Below are 22,357 nucleotides of genomic sequence, written 5' to 3'. Positions count from 1 at the left end.
GCATTTTCTTGTTATTTCAACATTTCTATGTGATTATATATTATGGTGCCTTTTTCAAATGAGTAACAGCACAAAATCAAACAGAAAATGTCTAACAGAAAACCTTAGTGAACTTATAACTGTGATTACTTATATATGTCTTTGTGCTTTTACCTCCTCCGAATTGCCCTTTATTCCCTCCACTCTGTATTCTATTAAATTAATTGGTTTTCTTTTCTTCAACTTGCTTGGAAGTTAAATGTTTATTTTTATGTGGTTATGCTCAAATCTTATATAACTTAAAATTAAAAATTAATTAAAATTTCTATCCTCTTCTTGAACAGAGAATAAACTATTTAATTTGCAATTCTCCCCTGTACTTTCCACTGATATCAATTAACATTTTACATTTATTTCTGACCAATCCCCTCCCAAACCAGTCATTATTTACCAATTTTTAAAATCAATTCCTATTTAAATTATACTACTAACAAATACCTCTGCTTATCCCTCATGAAGGGCCCACATTACCTAGTTTTCAGTAAGAACCAATGGTGATAACCTTCCCTCATTTACCTGTCAGTTATCTTTACTTTGCCCTCCCTTCTGAAAGATAACTGAATACAGAAATCTGTCATTTTCTCTTGCACTATAAAGAAAAGCTTCCACCATCTTCTAGCATTTATTTTAGAATCAGATCTGTGTTTTATCTTTACCTTTGATTTGTGTGGGATTAGTTACCTTTTCAAATTGAGTATATTTATCTTTCTTCAATTTGGGGAACTTTTGTCATTACCTTTTGAATATATTACATTGTTGCTTCTCTTTCTCTGTAAATTCCACTAGATTTATGTTGGACACTACAAATACATCTTCCTTCTCGAAAAAGGTATCTTTCTGCACTCCATTTTGGGTGCTTATTTATTGTCTACTTGCCGATTCTCACATCAGTCATATCTAAATTTAAATTCATGGTTACTTAGAAGTTCTTATTTGACATTCTGCAAAAATTTCAGGGTGCTATTTTTTCCTTTATGCTTTCTTTTCTTTTTATCTTTGATCATTTGTCACTTTAACGTTTATTCTCCCATGTAAGTTTACTCTACTGCAGCAGTGCTCTTAGCTACAGGGGCCTAATTCTTCTATTTGCCTTGGCCGATTCTTCTCTGAGGTGGTTCCCTCTTTCTAATCATTTTTTAAGTGGATCCTCTTGCATGAATGTTCATTTTCCTGCAATTTTAGGTGCTCCATGTGAGTGCCACCATGATGCAGTTTTACATTTCCTTTTGTCAGAGGTCTGGAGATTTCAAAAGTTCTACGTAAGTTATTTTCATTGCTCTGCTTGAAGTTTTTCTACAACATAATTTTGAAGGCGTGTACCAGTATGGCATGTGCTCTGAGTTTTAATTTCTCACAAACAACTTCCCTTTGTATTTAAGGCTTTGGAAAGATATTCAAAATAGAGATAACATTTGTGAGTCATGATGAATTTTACCTCATGATTTTATTTCTCTTGATTTCTGGCATTTGCAGATTTCTCTTTCTACCATGGCTAGATACACAAATGCTTAAAATAGTCATTTTGTTGGCCAACATGATAAATCTAAACAACTTACTAAAGCTAGTTTAGATCTTAAAAGGTCAAACAACACTAATGAAATATATTTTTATTTAAATATATGACCTGGCCATGCACTTAGCTCACATTTAAGTTAGCCTTATGGACAGAAATTGTACACCAAAGTCTGTAACAGTCCCAGGACTTTACTCACCAATCAAAACTACTTCAGAATACTTGGCAAATTTCTAATGTTTTCTCTCGTTTAAAAGGTTTTACAGTTAACAGTACATGATAGAGATAATAACCAAGTGCTTTACTTTGCAAAGCTCTTTCTCATTGGATCTTTATAATAGTTCTATGAGGTGAAGTAAGTAGGACAGAATGCTTTTTTGGAATACTGTATTAAAGAAAGAAACAAGGAAACAGAATTAAAGTAATCAGTAACAAAACTACATAATCTGAAAAGTGGTCAGGAGACAATAGAATCTTCCAATTTGTAGTTTAATCCTCTATCCTTAAGAACTCATACTCTGTGTGTGTGTGTGTGTGTGTGGTCATACACAATTCAAGAAACACCAAGAGAAATGTATGCTTTAGCTCACAGATTTGTATCTTACCATTCCTTTCTCTTTGCTTGTACCAACCCCAAGTAAGGCCAAATTTTTTAACATTTCACAGCCTATGGCTCCACATCCTACCTACGGAGAAGAAAAACAACAAATCACATTACACGAGATATCAACTGAATATTGATTTCACTCTAATTTTCTTCAAATGCTAAGTTACAAAAGATATGTACTTTAACACGTTCACAACAGGACCTTATTTCGTATGTCTCGATGCTGGGTGGCTTGAATCACTAGTGGTCCATGCATGACTGTTCCATTGGACAGCTTTTCATTACTTTTATTAGTAAAAAAGACTAGTAAAAGTGATTAGATCTGTTTGTACCACCAGTAGTATACCTACCCGATGGGACAGTCATGCATATACCCCTGGTGGTTCAAGCAGGTAGGAATAAGTTAAAAGTAAGTGGACTACTACTGACTCATCTTACTTTAAAATATTTAATAGCTTTATTATGCCTTTATAAGTGTCTCAAAGAAAAAAGCCTAACAACTACATAAGGCATAATATTTATAATTTCTTTAAGCAAGAAGATATTTACGAATACCAAATAAATTTCACAAAAGATTAGTACATTGTCATGAAAGAGTCCTTACTTTTAAGTATTGCTCAGAACTCATTAGATGAATAGATGAGGCTAGGGCTTCCCTAATATTTTTAAGTAAAAACAACAAAAACTGATATTCAATTCCACATATACAAAAAAGCTCTGCAATAACTAGTTATCAAAACATTATTTTAAAATGATTAATAAGAACTAGTAGTATTTTCAGGAGTGACTTATAATAATGATAATAAAATACACAAGGACTTTTATGTTCAGGAAAACTTCCCTGGTATTGCACTAAGATAGCTAAGACAGAAACACCTATACTATTTCCTCATAGCGAGAAACAAAAATATGAAGTTTTTATGTACTTCTGAAAATCAGTAAATGTTAAAAACTGTCATAGTCAAATTTTAATTTGAGGCCAGGAGTGGTGGCACATGCCTGTAAACTCAGCACTCAGGAGGCTGAGGCAGGAGAGTGCTATGAGTTCGAGGCCAGTATGAACTACATGAGACCCTGCCTCAAAAAATAAAAAATATTACTTTGAAATGTACTAATTCTTTAGACCACAAGGTAGCAAATTTTTTATGTGAAGGGCTAGACAGTAAGTATGTTCAGTTTTGCAGGCTATCTAGTTTCTGTCACAACCATTCACTCAGACCGATACTAAATTACTCAACTCTGCCCTTAATAAATTTATAATATACAACAGCAGTCTGAATGTACGGCTTACTCACATCATTATTTACTTACTAAAAAGATATTCAAATTTTGCAGCTTCTGACACAAAGTATCTCCAATGCAGGCTCGTAAAGCATCATACCTATCGCCTCTGAAGAAAACAACACATAGGAAAACAGATAAAAAAAATTACTAAGGTTAGTTTCATTATCATTAATAACAAGTACTGTGCTTTAGAACAGAATATACTTTTAAGAGTTTCCCCCAATCTATCAGATGAACTATACTGTTTAAAGACAAAAGGTCTCATAAAAAAAAAAATTCAGCTTTTCCTTTTTCCATTTGATTTAGTAGCTTAAATTCTACTGACGGAAGTGAGGACTTTAGTTGACAGCAGCCCTCCTTATCCACTGAGAATATGTGGAGTAAGTTTCAAGACTCCTAATGGATGCCTGAAACCAGAATGGTATCCACACATATGTACACTAAACACATACACACACACGTGTACAAATTTAATGCCTTTCTCATCTTAGCTAAGTAATTAACACAGACTGTGGTTTTAATTTTTGCAGTTTCATGTGATGGAAAAATTAGTACAAATTTTTTTTCTTCCTCCCAATTTGAGTTACATGATTTGTCCTCAATATTGATCTAAGCCACTTCAGCACACCACCTTTTTTCTTTGCTTACTGAGAACACTTACTTTTTCATTTAAAGACAGCACTTTTCTTTCTTTCCTTTGGTATATCCAAATTGCCAGCATCCTTGCTTGTGCATTTTGAGACCATTTTTAAGTAAAATAAGAGCATATCTGCATATAAATGACCATGATAATGTAGAAACAGGACTAAGTAACCAAGGGTGCTCAGCATGGATATGATGGACAAAGGGGTGAGTCAGCCCTGCACACCCCCATGAGATTTAATATGCTACTAGAAAAATGCACAACGTAAAACTTACTATTTATTTCTGGAATTTTCCACTTAGCATTTTTGAACTGCAGGTAACTAAAATCTTGAAAAGTTAAATTGTGAGTGTATGTGTGGGGACCACTGTACCTGGAAAATTGTTTTCTGAGCTAGTGAGTTTTAAAAAAAATTTCTAAGAGAATTTGTGGGTAGACTTTGGAGTTATTAACCCAGTGAAATTGAAGTAAGAACTCTGAATTGTGTATTTCAGGGAGAATGAAATCTCCGAATTTTTATCAGGCTCTGAAAGAGATTTATGAGCCTGAAAGGTGAAATGAGTGACACAAAGACTGCAGATAATAATTTTTTCATTTAATATCATTAAATTACCATACTTAAGCCTTAGATAAGCAGCAAATGCAGAAGTAAACAAGTTAAGAGAAAAATCATTTAAAATGGATGTTTAGATAAAATCTCAATCTCTTTGCCTCTTATAAAAATGTAAGAAAAAGAATAATAGAAATTTTAGCATTACCGTGGGAGAAATTCTTCATATTCATGTTTGCCTAGGGATTCGACAATGTCTGCTGCTTCAAGATATAACTTAAGGTAGAAAATTAAAAACATAATTTACTGTATATATACAAAACTTAAATTATTAAAAATAGCTGTTCTATAGTTACTTAATAGCAATGGGAAAAGATGATAAAAATGTCAATTCAGAATAAAGTAACAGTTTAAAAAACTTTTTACTACATACATTGTCATTCGATAGTGGTAAAACATGAAAGAACTTTTGAAAGACATGTAATTTAACTCCTGTAACTCAGCCATCCTAAAAGTATCTTCTAATCTTAAAAGGAAATCTCACCCCCAAATCTATTTCTCATAACATAAAAACTTGGAAGCCCCATTTAATTTCAGCAACACTAAAGTAAGTAATTTGATTAGTGTTTGATTCTATACTTATTTTCAAGTTTGGTTACATCATCTATAACAAGTACGCTATAGAAGAAATGACTTAAGAAGTCATAATTTCAACATTTAAAAAAATACCAAACAGAATTAATTTCATTTAGTGAAAATAAAGAATAGTCTGACTCTAATATTCACTTAAGTAACCTACATGGTTATATTTGAGCATGATCAAATGGTTATATTAAATTGTAACAGTTTACATTAATAATAAAACTAATTTCTATTTCCTATGTTGTTAACCATTGTAACCAAACCAAATATTCACTAATCACTTTGTATTCCATATTACTCAGCAGCAACATATCAGTATGTGAGTACAATGCTATATTCAAAATATTTAAATTGTTTCAAAACAAAAGGGGCTTAAATACTGTGTCCTTGGATAATTTTGGCCAACTTTTCCTTCTGGTAACAGAAATGAGTGTTTTTATATCATCTTACGATGTTTCTATCCTGTACAATTTTTAAACTTGCAAGATTCCTGTGTACTACACACCGTTAGAAGTTTACATGTGGGAAGGGGACCTGAAGATTCATGATGGTAAAACATTTCATGGAACAAGTATAAGAGTCCTGTGAGCCCCACAATGGAGGAAACTGTAAGGTTAGGAAATCTGTTCATTCACGTTCACAATAGCGGGGAACATACCAGGGAAGGCCATGGGGGTTACACCACGGAGTCTTGTATTTAGGCTTTGGAAAGCATATAACTCTTCTCTCTCATGCATTAAAAATACTACAAGGTCACTTTTCTAACACATTATTTAGTACTACATTATAATGCATAACACATTCAGTCTGTAAGTGGAGAAGTCAACCTTATATGTGAAGAAATATGAAAATTCAGAACTAACCCACTGGCATAAAGGAGAAAACTTTCCGGTTACAGCTTTCAGTACTTCTTGACTAGCAACTCCTCCGACTGCTGCAGCAAGCGGGGGTAAAAAGCCTCGGGCAGTCCAGGCGAGCCCACGCACAATGTCAGCGTCTACCTTAGGCTGAAACACAAGCCAAGACAGACTACAGTCCTATGAGTACTCATCAGTATTCTGAGAATTCCAGTGACTACATATAGAAATGACTAGAATTTAACCCCTAACAAAACTACTCAATTTCCGTACTAACTAGATTTTAAGTCTCAGTCTCATAATAAAAAGACCCATATGCATGTTACCTTCAGCTGCGCTTCCTTGAACTAGCACCAGCCCATTTTTGCTTTCTGACGCTACGTATCTGCCTATGGCCTCACTCAGAAACAGCAGGACTGTCTACCATTTACAGCTGGTGGTAAAGAACAGTTACATAAGGCCAACCAATCATATTTATAAACCTAGCATTTTTAAAAAGTAATGAAATCTATAGAAAAACTTTAAACTTAGATAAATGAAAATACAGTGATCCATAAAAATGAAAAGCTATTAGTTTGTATTAGAAGTGAGGAATGACACAACACATTGTTAAACAGATAAAGTTCTCAATGACTATAATTAAAACAAGTACTTCTCAAAAAAAGGTAATTGTTATTTTAAAGGCAATACCAGAAAAGCGGCTCTGGAGCTACTGTATTAGCACAATTACTTACTGGTGACAAGGACCTTTTCATAAGCTCTGGCTTCTCTTTCTTTTCCTATTCTCTCAAAATTAGTAACCTTAATTTTAAGCTGAAGCTTCATGTTGGGTTCAATTAATCTTCTCAAGTCCTATGAAAACTAGCACTTCTTGTGTACATCAGAGGGGAGAGAAGAATTATATTACATTCTCAAAAATATCTGTGATACAGAAATGGTTAATGTCTACTCATTATTACATCACTTCAGTTCAATTTTCTATATCTCACTATTTTCAACTATTTAGCAATAACTTTAATTTAGAGGGACTATTGATTTATTTAAGTTGTACCATTTTTTTAAAGCAGATATACTGTCGGTGGCGATAACATTAAAATAATTAGCACAATAATAGAAACACTTTGAATAAGTACTACTGTGACAAGTATATAGTAAGTCCTTATATAATATTCAAAACAATCAGAGGAAATATTTTTATTATGTGAGAAAACTGAAACTCTGAAATATTAAGTAACTTTACCCAAGGGTGTATAGCTAGTAAGTGGGAAACCCAGGATCTCAACTTATGAAGTTTAACTTCACAGCTGTATTCTTACCATGAGGTTACACTATCTCCCAAAATTCTATTCTTTTTAATAAGCAAACAAGCATCCAAATCTTGAGAATTTTCAGTTGCCCTAGAATAATGATAGCAGCCTAAATCTAAATTTGTTCATATAATCTGCAAATACATGATGCACAGCCACGGGAACAAAAAAAAAAAAATGCTGACGTGTCTTCAGCACTGCTAGTTAACAGACTATAAGCTTCAAGTTACTTGTAAGTAGCACAGACTTGAAATGCCTGCAGAGTGAACAGGACTCCACACTGGCACAGGTCCCCACGGAGCACAGAAAATACGGAGACCACAAAACACAAAATAAAAGCCTAACGATAACAAAGCATTGTCAAAATCATTCTGAAAAGAAGTTCCATGCTAAATGTAAAACATACCCAACACAGGTGTAAATCAACTGAGCAAGTCTCTGCACTGGCTAGGGTAATACAATTTTTCTGGGAAAGAATTATGTAAACATAAAAAGGGAAGATACCCATTGGTAGAGAACAATAGAGAGGGAAGATCTGACAATGATCAAAGGGATCTCCAGGACATGCCAACACCTCCAAAAAAATCCATTAAGGATAATCCTGTTCAGTATCCTGAGGGTGTTGCCAGAGCAGACATGTTCAAATGAATTATATGTTCTTACAAGGAAGCACTTGGAGATGTGGAAGGAAAAAAAAAAAATAGCTTGAAGTGTGAACTCCAAAATGCAGAGCAAAAATGATCTATTCTAGCCTTCCAAAAAAGGGGAAGAAACAGTGGGAAACATGCCAAGACAGTTTAAGAAGAGTGTTTTCAAGAAATGAACTATAATTACTGGACATTAAAGAACAACAAAATTACCCTTCCTCTGTACTTTATACAATATATAAAATGAACTCACAAAACTATAAAGTTTTGTGAAGTCCTGTACTATAAAGTTGTACAGGAAATTGGTGAAAAATCATTTACACAAGTCCTATACATACTTTGGAGACATGTCTTGATTGGTACCTTGCACAGTATACAAAAACAAACTTATAAAACTACCAAATTATAAAATTTCTAAAGAAAACATGAGGGAAGAATTTTTTGATCTTAGGTTTAAAAGATTTTAGGGAATGAGGGTGTAAGTTCAGTGGTACATGCTTGTCTCACATGTGCAAGGCCCTGGGCTCAATCCCCAGCATTGCAAAATAAATATAATAAAATAAAATTAAATTTTAGGATGATGTGGCCACAAAACATATGAAGAGAATATTTCTGAAACATGTAGCTAATAAAAGACTCATATTTAAAGTATTACAAAATTTAATAAATATAATCAGAAAAAATATGCTCAAATTCATGGTCAATAGGGAAGTTCAAATTAAATTTACAACCAGATTGAACTACACATGTTAAAATGGTTACCACAGAGACAATACAGACTTTGGAGGAATCCAGATGAACTGAAAAGTATACTTCTCCTAGGAATGTGCACAGTACTGCTGCTTTGCAAAACACCTACCATACAAATTTCTAATAAACTTCTAGATGACTATCCAAGAGAAGTGGAAATATACATCCACATCAAAACCCATACACAAATGTCTACATTTGCTTTATTCAGCATCAGTCTTACTGGAAAACAACCCATGTGTTCATTAACCGGTGAGGGATAAAACGTGGTCCACCTACAGTGGATACTGTTCAACAAGATGGAATGAACATGTAACAGCATGAAAGAAAACCAACTCATGTAGAGCTAGTAAAAGGGTCCATATTTGACTCAGGCTAGGCATTACATGATTCCATTTATATGACATTGTGAAAAGGCCAGTAAACTACAGTGGCTGTCGGCTTTGGTTGCAGAAAGGGAAGACGACTGTAAAGAAACATGAGGGGACATTTCGGCACATGGAAATGTTTTCTATCTTAATTATGGTGGTGGACACATGACTGTACACTTTCAATTCATGGTGTTCAGCTGAATTAACTGTGCACAGAATTTTGTTGGCCTACACCTAAAAAGGGTAAATTTCACTTTATGTAAATTATACCTCAAAAAGCCAGGTGAATCCCCTTAATCACATCCTTTTCTTTAATCATACACTTCTATCTACTTCTATCTCTTCACATTTTTTTCTCTAATCAGTATACAATAAAAGTCTTTCATTTATGGCTAGTGATTCATTATTTCTGGTATACTTATTATTTCCTTCTTTGTCTTAATTATAACATGAGCTTGAAGCTTCTTACCACTTTAGACCTTCATTTCCCATTTTTAAAAACAAAATAAAACCAAAAGCTATAAAATCTTCAATTAACTGCACAAACATTGCTACACTGATAGCTTTTAAACAAACTGGAAGGCACTATATTTCTAATATGATAAAAGCATTTTCTAAGTGATATATTGAAGACTTGAGTGATGTATATATAACACAGTAGAAAAGCTGAAGACTTCAAACAGTGTTAGTGGGATAACACTTCAAGCAAATCAGAACAGAACACAAATAATGCTAATAGTACTAATACAACAGCAACAGCGGATAGTAATTAAATGTCTTAGTATTCCAAGCGCTGTACTTTACAAAATTAAATCACTTAAAGTTCACAACAACCTTTCAGAGAAGGTGAATTCCTTTCCATAGATTCATAAGCAAAGACAGAAAACACTAAGAAAAACCTGCCCCGTGTCACATAATTAGTAAGGAGCAAAGCTGGGACTTGAAGAATAGGACAGTAATAATATATACAGAATATTTGTACATTACAATCAAATCCTTTAACAGCCGTAACTTTAAATATTCACCTTTTCATCCAATGTTTCACTTACAGACGTTGCTAGTTTCAATAGCTCTTCTATATCTTCTGGATATCTATGATTTAAAAAACAAAGCATCTCAACTTCAATTTCCTCAATTGCTATAATCAATAGATCATATTCAAAACTAAAATTTAAGACAAATTTTAAGTTCAGTGATTTAAAGGTTACTGGCTTATAAATACATTACTTCCAAATTATGACCACCTAAAAATAGTATCTGAGATTTACTTTTAAATACATAAGATTTTTTACTCTTGACTTAGGCTACAAAGGAAAGAAATGTCATGAATAAGCAGTAATTCTCTGATGTTTTTGTTCTAAAAAGCTGTAGCTTTTAAAGTCTTCAAAATAGGAAAACTCCCACTTAATGATTCCATGTTTGTAGACTGATTAATTATACCAAAAATCCCCCAAAATAAAACCCACAAAAACCCCATAATGTCATAATAAATGCTTAGAGTTTCACAAATTTACTGGCACTGCAAATGTGAGGCTTAGTTAACTTTTTGAAAGGAAAATTACAATTCCTTATGCTGAATGTGATCATCATGTATATTGAGAGTACCAATAAAATTAATTAAAAAAAAAAAGAAACCAGTTATATCACCATTCAAAGATAGTAACTATTATGATTTGGTTGTAACCCTTCACAGTTTTCAAGAAATAAATACAAATACATACATAAAAAAAGAAAATTACAATTTCTGAAACACTGCTTACTCCTCATTTTAAATTTTGAGCAGGGTCTTGCTAAGTTGCTAAATTACCCAGGCTGAGCTGGAAGGTGCAACCCTCCGGCTTCATCGCCCCATAGTGCTCAGATCACTGATGTGCACCACCACGCCCAGCTAACCATTTTTAGGCAGAGAACATTACCCAATATTTGGCTTGCGACTGTAGTTCTCCTGAAATTGGTCCAATGCAAGCATAGCTGTGTGAATCTGCAAAGGCACCTATTCAGGAACATTAAACATGGGCCAACATTTAGTGTTTCATATTGTGAGGCACTGTGCTTTAAAAACATTATTTAATCTTTATAATAAACATGTGATCTATGATACTCTGTCTATCATAGAGAAGTAAAATGAATTGACTTCAAGGGCCCACGTTTCAATTCCAGGTGGTATATACAGCACTGCCAGGCTAGTCATAGGAAACTTAAAAGAATATACTGACTGAGCAACAGTAACAAAACACTTATACAACATAATCTGATCTTTTTCTCTATCAAAATTTACAAATTTTGAAATTGTTCATTCTTATCACAAATACATTTACTGATACAAAAATCACATCCAGTGATTTTAAAGAAAATATAGTGTATCCTTAAGTTTTTTTGTATTGTATAAAACTCCATGTGGTTAAGAAAGTATTTTAATACAATTACATTTGTACACATTATTGAAATTATTTTTTAATATCAAAGCTAGAAAATCACTATAAAAGTAAAACTTTTTCTTATTATTCCAACATTTTTTTCCAGTTTTTAATTCTTCAGAGTCAATTTTAGATATCTAAATATAACTTTAACTTTTAAGAAAACTCGACAGCAAAGTATATACATGCTTACTCTTAACTTTATAGTCACTTACCAATACCCATCCCCTACTCTGCTGTCTCTTTCAAACCTGCAAAGTATTTATTTACCTCAGGTTTGCTAAAATCCGCAATAAGGCACTTTGGATGTTTTATCTGCCTCTCCAATGGCTCCTAATAGAAAAAAACATATAAAACAACCACTGCACATACTAAACTCAAGAATTTATACAAACATATGTGTACTCCAAAAACTGTTTTAATCTAACCACAATGTATTTTTTCTGATATTAAGTTATCACAACTTATTATGCCTGACTTGAATATTTGAAGTTAAAATCTATGTGGAGTGAAAAACAAAAGGCAAACACAAACTTAAAAAGCAACTTTAAAACACAAGCTAAATGTGAAATTACTTGAGACATAAATTATCCAATTAAAAATTGGAGCCAACTTGCTGGAGGATCACTGAGTTCACAGTAAGTTCAAGGCACACCTGAACTCCACAGTGAGACTCAAACCACCCCTCTCACCAAAATAAAGGTATGAAGGGCACATCACACTAAATGGACTAACATTTCATTGCTGTAACTTGAGGCAAGTGTGAAGAGGACTGCTGCTAACAGAATGGGGCAGAGATGATGTCAAAACCTTGATAAGGTGATGTTAAAACCTTAAACTTGATTAGTCTCTCCAGCTCCCAAACAACAGGGAAAAAACTAGAAATGTATTCCATTACACTGGGGAATGGCCTGTGGATTTAAACAGCGGGAGACCTCTTAGTTTCAAGACACAACACAGAGTCTACATTCTCCCTACTCAGCAATTTACATTTTCCTTTAACTGCCAGGAGCTTATGGGAATTATTTTACATTTCTAACATAAATAATGTTTTTTTAAATTTTAAAAGTTAAATGAAAATTTAAAATCAAGATCAATTATAAAGAAAATATTTAACTAAAAAATTGAATAATAAACAAAAGAACTCTTCGTAAATCTTTTGAAAATATGTTTGCTTTTCTTGTCTTAGTAAGTAATAGTATGATCAACTCTTGGATTGGTCTAGACAGTAAAAATCCTTTGAAAAATACACAGCTCAACTCATTCATCTATACATATGCAATATTCTAGTTGTACAAAATGTGTACTTTTATTTATTTATTTATTTTTTGGGTATTTTTGAGACAGGGTTTCACTGTGCAGTTCAGGCTGGCATTGAACTCACAGGATCTTCCTGCCTCAGCCTCTCAAGTGGTGGGACTACAGGCATGTGCAACCATGCCCAGTCCATAATTTTAAAAATACTAGTTTATTTCTTAGATTAATTCCATTTTTCTAAAAGTAGATACTAGAAAAAAAAATCTGTTTAGCCTGAACTGTTTGGCTGACTGAACACTTTTATTACTTTTTTCCCTTGGGTTCATTTTCTGTAAAATAAAAAAATATTTTATTTTAAAATAAAGAAGTATTTTTAGGCAGGAAAAAAAATACTTACAAAGCAAAATGTTTTAGGAGTCTTAACCTCTACAGCTATTCCTCCATGTAAATATGATGGCAGCCCTGTAGTATCACCAATGCTAAAAGAAAATGGTGATTCCACTAGAAGAAAAGAAAGAAAAAAACTATTACAAAGGGACACAAATACTTAAATTTGAAGACTTAACATAAAGATGTTAATTTTCTCTAAGTTATAAAGGTTATAGCATAGGTTTTTTAAATGTGGGAGTAGTGTGGGGAGCTATCCAAAGTATTTTTTCCAGTGTGAAGTTGAGGACATAAAACAGTCAAGAAAAAGAGAAATATAAATTATTAATTATTAGTCATAATATAATATTAATAATTATACTGTTTGGAGCAAAAGCTACCTGGGAACTTAAGCAGATGAGTTTTAAATGTCAAAAATAATGCAAAAAATATTTTAGGATAAAGGCATGGGGGAAGAATTTCTTTAAAACCTACAGTAAGGGGGCTGGGGATTTAGCTCAGTGGCATAGTAGCACCTGCCTGGCAAGCGCAAGGTCGTGAGTTTGATTTCCGGTACCGGAAAACAACAACAACAACAAAACCCAAAACCCAAAAACCAAAAACCTGCAGTAAGAAAGGCTCTTCCAGGAATACTCAAAAGTCACTAATAATTAAAAAGTTATGGTTATGCAATAACAACACAATCGAATGACAATAAACTATCACAAGCAGGTCAAGAGAATGCCAAAACAGGAAAAATATTTGCAACTCAAGAACAAAACAGAACAAAATAAAACAGCCACAAAAAAAAAATGGGACAAGAAATGCTCTACTGAGATCCTGCAAGTGGTTAAGAAAGCAGTCATGGAAAATGCCGAAGGACAGACAGTTCACATTAAAGGGAAAAACATGCCTCTAAAACTTAAGGTACTCAGTATCAGTCACAATACAAAAACTGCAAACTAAAATTTTGCTTTGTTAACAGTCTCATCCATGAATTATAAGCCACAAAAGAAAAAGGAACAAAAAAAATAATGCTCTGCAATTAATGATGTGAAAGTATCACCAAGCCACTTTATGTTTAATAAAAAGCCAAAGGGCTGCTACGTATAATCGACCGTTACTTTTGTGTGAAAGCTTACGGAGCCCTGAAAGGAGACACAATAAACTAAAAACAGCAGTTATGTGTGGTCAGTAAGGGAGAAGGTAGAAGATGGAGCCCAGGATGAGCAAAAACTGTTTCCTGTTTAGAACTATTTATTCAAAAAGTTAATTTAAAAAATCCAGTAAGCCCCCCATCCCCACTTAAAACATATGAAACTTACTGTTCCTCTGGAGAGGGTAGGATGTCTGAAGTAGGGCTCATTTTAAACTATTTACATATATATTTAAATATTTTAATACATTTATACACATATATAGTATAAAATGTGTATGTAAATGTATTTTTAAAAATGTTTTTCACAGCAGAAATTTTCTAAGAGCTAAGTATCGCACCAACTAAAAATTGTTAAGGAAAAAAACTTTAAAAGCAGGTCTGTTTAAACATTCTTCACCCCAAAATAATTTTTTGGGTACAAAACGTAGATTTTATGGTCAATTCTTTGATAGTTAATGGCTCCTTCTTACAGAGGCTGTCACAGGAATCGGAACTGCCATCAGAATCCATCATTGTATGGTCCCGAAGTGACAAATGATAATCCCAAATGATTAGTTTAGTCAATTTTCACAAAAACAGATCCTTCAATCTAAATTTGTATTTAACACATTTAGATGTAATCAAGAAAAAAAATCAGTTTCATTACCAAAGATGCTTAAATATGGATCTAAAGTTGTTTACATAGTTTAAAACAAAAACTTGTTTTTATGTCTCTTAAGGACATATTTTGCAGTCATTAAAAAAAAGAAAAAGTAATTTTACTAGTCTACCTACCAATTCTCTAAGAACAGTTTTCAAATGCCCTAGAGACAAAACTGAATCACTCTTCCAAAAACAGGTATATATGTGGTTTACAATCAGGTTACAGGTTCTTGAGCACTGTCAACTCTTTCAAACATGGTTGAAGGGGAAACACAAATTTATGTCAGTATACATTCATTATCCCCAACTTCAAATGGGCCCTAGCTGATACTGATTTTTACATGCTTTTTCTCCTAAAACTTCCTTGGTAGGTTCCCTTTCCTTTAGGTAATAATCTCACATCAGTTCCCTGGAAAAAAAAATGACTGCTTCAACTTATTGCCAATAAACTTACCAACTTGTCTACTGTCATAACCATTCATACCTTTGATGAAAGCCACTGAACAAGAGCACATATGCCAGCAACATCTTTACTTCCATTTGAATATTCCATTGACACTTCATTCCACAAACATAAACTATATCATCTTCTCTCCAAAACCCGCTCCCTTTTTGTACTCCTGAAGTAAATGAGTTATCCAAGTAGGAATCTTTGCTCATCTACCAATGTAACAAAGTTTCCCCCAAATGCCTTACAGACTCCTGGAACTCGAATTCTCACTATCGGCCCTCTTACAGTACGCTTCTTTAACTCCTGAGTCCTGTACTAGGTCTGAGTCTTTTCCTTTTTTATAGAACACTCTTCTTTATACCTTGTAAGCCAAGGTAACCATCAGATTTTAGTCAAGACACCCACCCCGTCCTCACTGTTCCAAGCAGGGCAGGCGTCTGTGCTAAGTCTGGAGTGCTAAGAATGCCTATCCTCTATTCAGATCACCACTGCTAAACATGGTTTTACAATGCTTTCAGGCCAGAGTTATGGATCGGATCTGAGCTGACGCTGTGTTCCCACCAATTCTCAGCACTGAACACAGGATCTGAATTATAAATACGCGGTGATCAGTATAAATCAATTCAGAAAACATGTCAGCTTACCAGTTATTTGTTGTACAGATCCATTTAGACCTGTCATTCCATTAATTTCTCGAAATCTAAGGAACTGTCCTGTCTCAAGTTTGTGAGGATGATTTTCTAGGCAAGTTACAATGCCAGGATTAGCCTAAGAGTAAAAGTAATCTATTAAAAAACAAGTACATGTATACTTTGAGTACAAATTCCAAATCTCAAACAAAAATGACAACATTATCATAAAAATCATAACCTCAAATTTCAAGCCATTATTCTCTCTCCTTGGTGAAAACAACTCTCTAAAGAAATGACAGAAAGTAATGATCAACTTGTTACTACTTTTTAAAGTGAATTTTGAAATATAGTTTCATGTTTTTGGGGAGATGTTCAGAAGTTTCACAGAGCAATTTGAGTATTTCAGAGATTAAAGGATTCTTGTGACTTATTAAAACAAAGTTACAGAGTACATTTTAAAGTGGTGTTAAGAGTAAAACTGGTTACTAAAAGATAAAGAGCCTATTTCTGAATATTGAACAAATGTACAGGAGGATGGAGATTTTAAAGATAGGCATCTGGCAGTGTACAGCTTCTCCAATATTTTCAAGTAAGAAACACTGTGTAGCTTATCATTTTATTTTTTTCTGTACTATTCTATATAAGAAAATACTAATGCAATGAGGAATACACACTGTCTTTTAGAATTTATTCTAACACTGTTATTCTGAGGGCAAAAAGCAACCAACTACAGAAAATAAAAGGTTTAGTATGCACTAATAAACCTGAAAGAAGAACTCAGGTAGAATAATAAATCACTCTGTAAATGGATATATAAAATAATTTTTTAATGAAGTTTTCTTAAAAAGTGCAACAACAGAAACATCAGACTGAGCTTAGAAATCAAGCATAAAGTCAGAAGCACATATAATATTTTGTCATTGTATATTGCCTTTCTCTTATATTTGGCTTCTTTTGGGCTTCAATATATGCTAACTAACTACAGTTAGTATCTGTGGTTAGTTCCTTCTTTGTAAGGAACACAAATAAGGTAAAATACTTAGGATAAAACAAAAAAGTATTGAAAGGGGATCATAATGATTTTGCCAGTTCAGGGGGAAAAAAAAAAAGAAATCAAGCTTATATGATACCAAGACCATGTGGTAAATTTACTTTTGACTTAAAGGTGAATCAATTCTAAAGCCTTTCCCCTTCTAAATATAGTTTAGAAAAGCTTTTGTCTAAGACGCTTTGTGTCTTTTTCTGTATGCAGTCAGTGTTGGGCCCAGTGATACATACTCAGGACATCCATATTCTGACACACTAAACAATTCAGGAAATGAGTAAGAATTCACGAATGATAGAAACATAACACAATAAAGCTGAACTTAATATTTATGAAAGGAAATGCTGTTCTATCAAGTACTGAAAAACATTAGCGAGTCCAGAACATTTTTAATAATATCCCAATTTCAAGTTAGCTCTAACATAATGCATCAAAAATAGTCCCTCATTATCTTAAAACACTACAGAATTAAAAGTATTAGTAATAAAATATTTTGCTAAAACTATCTTTTATTAACAGCAACTTTAAAATATTTTATTGAAGAAGTTCATTAATAGAGTCATACTTGCGTTATGTTTGAAATGAAAATTTCTTTTGGTTCTTCTCCTGTTGTATCTGAAACTTCAAATTCATCACCAAAATCACAAAATAATCGTGACCAAACTCCATGTACATCTGCGCTGATGAACTGAAATGGCACACATAAATTCATTTATTCATGTGAAAGATAAAAAAACTGGGCAGGGGATATAGCTCAGTGGTGTAAGTGCCTGCCTAGCAAGTACAAGGTCCTGAGTTCGATTCACGGTACTGAAGAAAAAAAAAAAAAACCAAAAAATTATTATCTTTGGTCCTTTAGTGACAACTTCATTTATAATTAAATATAACCTTTATAATATAAGGTAAATTATGAATAGGCTAAATTGTTCTAGTTTACACATCAAGATATTTGGTATTTGGTGAAAGAATACTAGATGTTACAAAGTGACAAATACTGTCAGTTTATTATCATTACATGTTCTATGATTATTAAATTACAAAAATTTTGGTCTTGTCATAAAATTCAAGCACAATATATAAGAAACAGATATTGTGGTTTAATGGTCTAGGAGTGAATCCTTATTATTCTGGAAAAAAAGAAAGGAGTGTCCATTCTTTTTTTTTCTTCTGGTACCGGGAACTGAACTCACGACCTTGTGCTTGCCAGGTAGGCGCTGTGCCACTGAGCTAAATCCCCAGCCCCAGGAATGTCCATTCTTCAAAAGTGATAGAACTAATAAAAAACAGACCACCACTAAAAGCTCAGGGCACTCTATAGAAAAAAAGGCTGAGGAACTGCAAATGTAAATCAAATCCACATAAAAATTAGATTCTTGAACACAATCAGAAATGGTTTATCAAAAGGAACTTTCGGGCTGGGGATGTGGCTCAGTGGTAGAGGTCTTGTCTTGCATGCACAAGGCCCTGAGTTCGACACCGAGCACCACATACATTAAAAAAAAAAAAAAAAGTTTAAAAAAAAAAAAAAAAAAAGAATAAAAGGAACTTTCATGCATGCCTGTAATCCCAGCTCTAGGGAGGCTGAGGCGGGAGGATTGTTGCAAATTTGAGACCACCATAGGCTACAAAGTGGGCTCAAGGCCAACCTGAACTGCACAGAGAGACCCTGACTCAAAAATAAAAAAATAAAAAAGGAACTTTCGTAACAAATAAAATGTCTCCATTCTAAGAATCCGTGAAGAAATTAATATTATACTTAAAACCATTTTTGAGCTATTTGTAATAAAAGAAAAAGGCATATTCTACAGCATATATAATCCAGCATAAAGCTGCATTTTTCTAATAAAACTGTATTTGGGCACTTATCAAAATAATGCATACCTGCTATTATACAAAGTATGAGATGGCTATTGGAATGCTACCTCCCATTCAGTCATGTACTGAATTTATTGATCACTGTGGGTTATTATGCTTTTAATGAGACATAAAACTTAGCAGAAATTTTGATACTTCCTCCTCTTCCTGCTCATTTTAAAATTTTAGAAGCTGCACACTCTGGAACAATTTACATTTTTCTTTCTTTTTAATCTTAAAAATTAAAAAAAACTAACAACAATGAAGACAGAATCAGAACACAAAAACCAAGAAAATGATACATGATCTCAAAACAAAATGATAGGAATTTACAATGGTTGCTACATTGCATATTGTTATCTTCAACAAGGTCACTCAGTCCACCAGCCATAAGAACGTAAGATTGATCAAACAATCAAAGAGAGTAACAAGGAATAAAAATAATAATGATAATAAAAAAACACTGGAAACGATGCAGAGCTTCACCACACAAGATGGCAGGAATTCAACAATGGTTCTTATACTGCACATTGTTGTTTTCAGATCAGTCATTCTAATTACCAGATTTAAGCATGCAAAATTGGTCAAGAAAAAAGAAAATTTTAAGCATGGACTGTTCCTTTCAATAAACCACAGACATCAGCAATTCACCTATTCCAGTTATCCTTATATGTACATGTAAATTTTGTTTTTCCTTTTAAAAAAACCCAAAATGAAAAAAAATATATGAACAAAACAGCATACAGAACAACAAAAATGATACAGAATTTCAACACATGGTGATAGGATATTAACAATGGTTGTTATATTACCTAATGTCATCTTCAAAATGTTTGCACATATAACCAGATATAGGCATGCAAGATTGATCAAACAATTACACACTAACAGTTCCTTTCAATAAACCAACAGATATTAGTAGTACAATTATCCTAGCTATCCTGTGTATATATAAACATATTTTTCACTTTTCCTTCTTTTCCCTCTCCCCTCTTTCATCCCAGTTGCTCTTCCTATTTGAGCAGTTTTTTTTCGCTTTCACAATATCTATTGTACCTTTCAGATTTTATTTACTATTTCAGGTTCTTACAGTAGGAAGGAAATGATGTTTACACATGTGAATCTAATTTATTTCACTTGTGAGTATGGTCTCTAGTTGCATCCATTTACCTATAAAAGCCTCTACTTTATCTTGCTTTATAGCTGAGTAATACTCCATTGTATAAAAATACCATGTTTTTTATGCATTCCTCAGTGGATGGGCATGTGGGGTGTGTCCAAGATTTAGCGATGACAAATTGTGCTGCTATAAACATGGGTGCACATATATAGCGGTGGTATGATATCTTCTGTTCTTCTGGAAAAATACACAGGAGGGGAATAGCTGGGTTGAATGGGACCTCTAATCCTAGTTTACTGAGGAATCTCCAGACTAATTTCCACAGTGGTTGCACCAGTCTACACTCCCACCAACAGTAGAGGTGAGTTCCTTTTTCCCCATAGGCCCGCCAGCATTTGTTATGGATTGATTTCTTGATGATAGCCATTCTTTGTGGGGTGAGATGGAATCTCAGTGCTGTTTTAATTTGCATTTTTCAAATGACTAATGACATTGAACATTTTTTCATGTGTTTATTTGCCATTTGCAATTTATATTTTTCTAAAACAACTTTCAGGTATAGAAACATCAATTACATAAACAGAGACTTTACAGTGCAATATAATTATTTTGTAAAACATCTGTGCCCTGTTTTAAGTTTACCATTCAGTCTTATTTACCGTGAACTGTGAACTACATAACAAATGTTACAGAGTATAAATATGCTACATAAATACCACAAACCCAGAATTTTCAGCACATGTATACCATGTAAAATGATTTTGGTTTAGTGCCTATCTCAAAGGTACTTTTTCCATCTTCCAAAGAAACAAAAGACCCCAGAAAGGATGAGGTAAGAACATGCATTTACTTACAGGGGAAGAATTATGATTTTTCTCATCTAAATTTCTTTCCAGTGTCACCACTTAGCAGCTAATTATGCTAGATAAAACTTTAAGGATTATTCCTGGTCTATCAGTTTCAAAGCTTATGTTCATCTACCCACAAACTCTATCAACCTTTTTTCTTTGGTTTTTCCGAGACAGGGTCTTGATGTGCATAGCGAACCTTGTTGGTCTCTCGTTGTACCCCCGAGAGAAATGGCGGTGGATATGAGAAAAATAAACGCAAGAGACAAGAGCTGGGGTCAGATGGCGTTACCTCTTGCCTGATGAGCAAGACTGCCCCAAAACAACAGAGCGCTTATTTATACTCTGGAGAGGTTGGTTAATTTTTTCTCTTGCTGCCCAGCAACCAGTTAACAAGTTATAAAGGCTTGTTTACTCTGAGGGGCTTGTTTACTCTGAGGACCTCCCCTGTTCTCAGGCTGGCTTCATCCTGCACGTGATTATTTTCCAGCTTCAGCGGCTCCCAACAGATGTGTAGTGTAGGCTGGCCTTGAATCCTTAGCGATCCTCCTGCTACAGGCTCCCACGTGCTAGGATTACAGGTGTGCGCCATCCCACGCAGCTGTAACAACTCCTCTTTATGTCTATTCTCACATTTTTTTATGCAGGACTTCAGCATCTTAGGGGAGACTACAGCAGTAATTCTGAACTGGCCTAGCTGTGCCTATGCTGTACTTACAATATCACAGTTCTCCTTTGGGGGGAGTCTCTTTTTTGCTGCTGTTTTGAGACAGTGCCGCCTTGCATAGTCCAGGCTGGCCATGAACTCACTGTGCCCTTGGCAATCCTCTTTCCTGATCAGCCTGGGGGACAGGCATGCACCACCATCCCCAGGTTTTTCTGATCTTTTCATGACCATTTCACATTCTTAAAAATTACTGAGAATTTAAAGGGCTTTTGTCTGCATGAGATATATCTATTGGCATTCAATGAGTTAGGAATTAAAATAAAAATCTAACCACTTACTAGTCCTATTATTTAAATACAGGATGACCAAAAATTGCATATGTTGTTAATTTTTGTAAGACAATATTTATCAAATTTATTCAATACAAGAATCGACTGAAATGAGAGCAGCCTGAGTGAGGCTCGCAACAGTCAGTGCGTAAACAAACGCGCCGCCTGAGTGATGCTTGGGGTAAACTGTTGTGGTTCAAAGAATACACAAATATATTGTAGCTGTCAGAGGAACAACAGTAACACTCAGATAGAATCGGAAAAATCCAGTGCATTTCACCAGAAAATAAGAATGAAAAGGGCAGTACCACCTTAGTAGTATCATGGAAATAGTCTGACTATGCAGGTGCCTCAAAGGGC

At 33.8% G+C, this 22,357-nt stretch overlaps 1 protein-coding gene across 3 annotated transcripts in view; it reads right to left on the bottom strand.

Annotated features, from left to right (window-relative positions):
* Uba6 (ubiquitin-like modifier activating enzyme 6) overlaps positions 1-22,357 on the bottom strand; it is a 68,475-nt gene that overhangs the window by 24,286 nt on the left and 21,832 nt on the right. For all 3 annotated transcript variants that reach the window (XM_005392833.2, XM_005392832.2, XM_005392834.2), the window contains 10 exons: positions 17,745-17,867; positions 16,147-16,270; positions 13,282-13,385; positions 11,898-11,960; positions 11,127-11,203; positions 10,236-10,302; positions 6,142-6,285; positions 4,845-4,912; positions 3,471-3,549; positions 2,158-2,238 (listed from right to left, as the gene is read on the bottom strand). In XM_005392833.2, coding sequence (XP_005392890.1) covers positions 2,158-2,238; positions 3,471-3,549; positions 4,845-4,912; positions 6,142-6,285; positions 10,236-10,302; positions 11,127-11,203; positions 11,898-11,960; positions 13,282-13,385; positions 16,147-16,270; positions 17,745-17,867 — 930 coding nt within the window. The remainder of the gene's footprint in view (positions 1-2,157; positions 2,239-3,470; positions 3,550-4,844; positions 4,913-6,141; positions 6,286-10,235; positions 10,303-11,126; positions 11,204-11,897; positions 11,961-13,281; positions 13,386-16,146; positions 16,271-17,744; positions 17,868-22,357) is intronic.

This window comes from Chinchilla lanigera, unplaced genomic scaffold (assembly GCF_000276665.1).
Source record: "Chinchilla lanigera isolate Chin_1 unplaced genomic scaffold, ChiLan1.0 scaffold00046, whole genome shotgun sequence".
Classification (NCBI taxonomy): Eukaryota; Metazoa; Chordata; class Mammalia; order Rodentia; family Chinchillidae; genus Chinchilla; species Chinchilla lanigera.
This window is presented reverse-complemented; position numbering and strand designations above follow the sequence as displayed.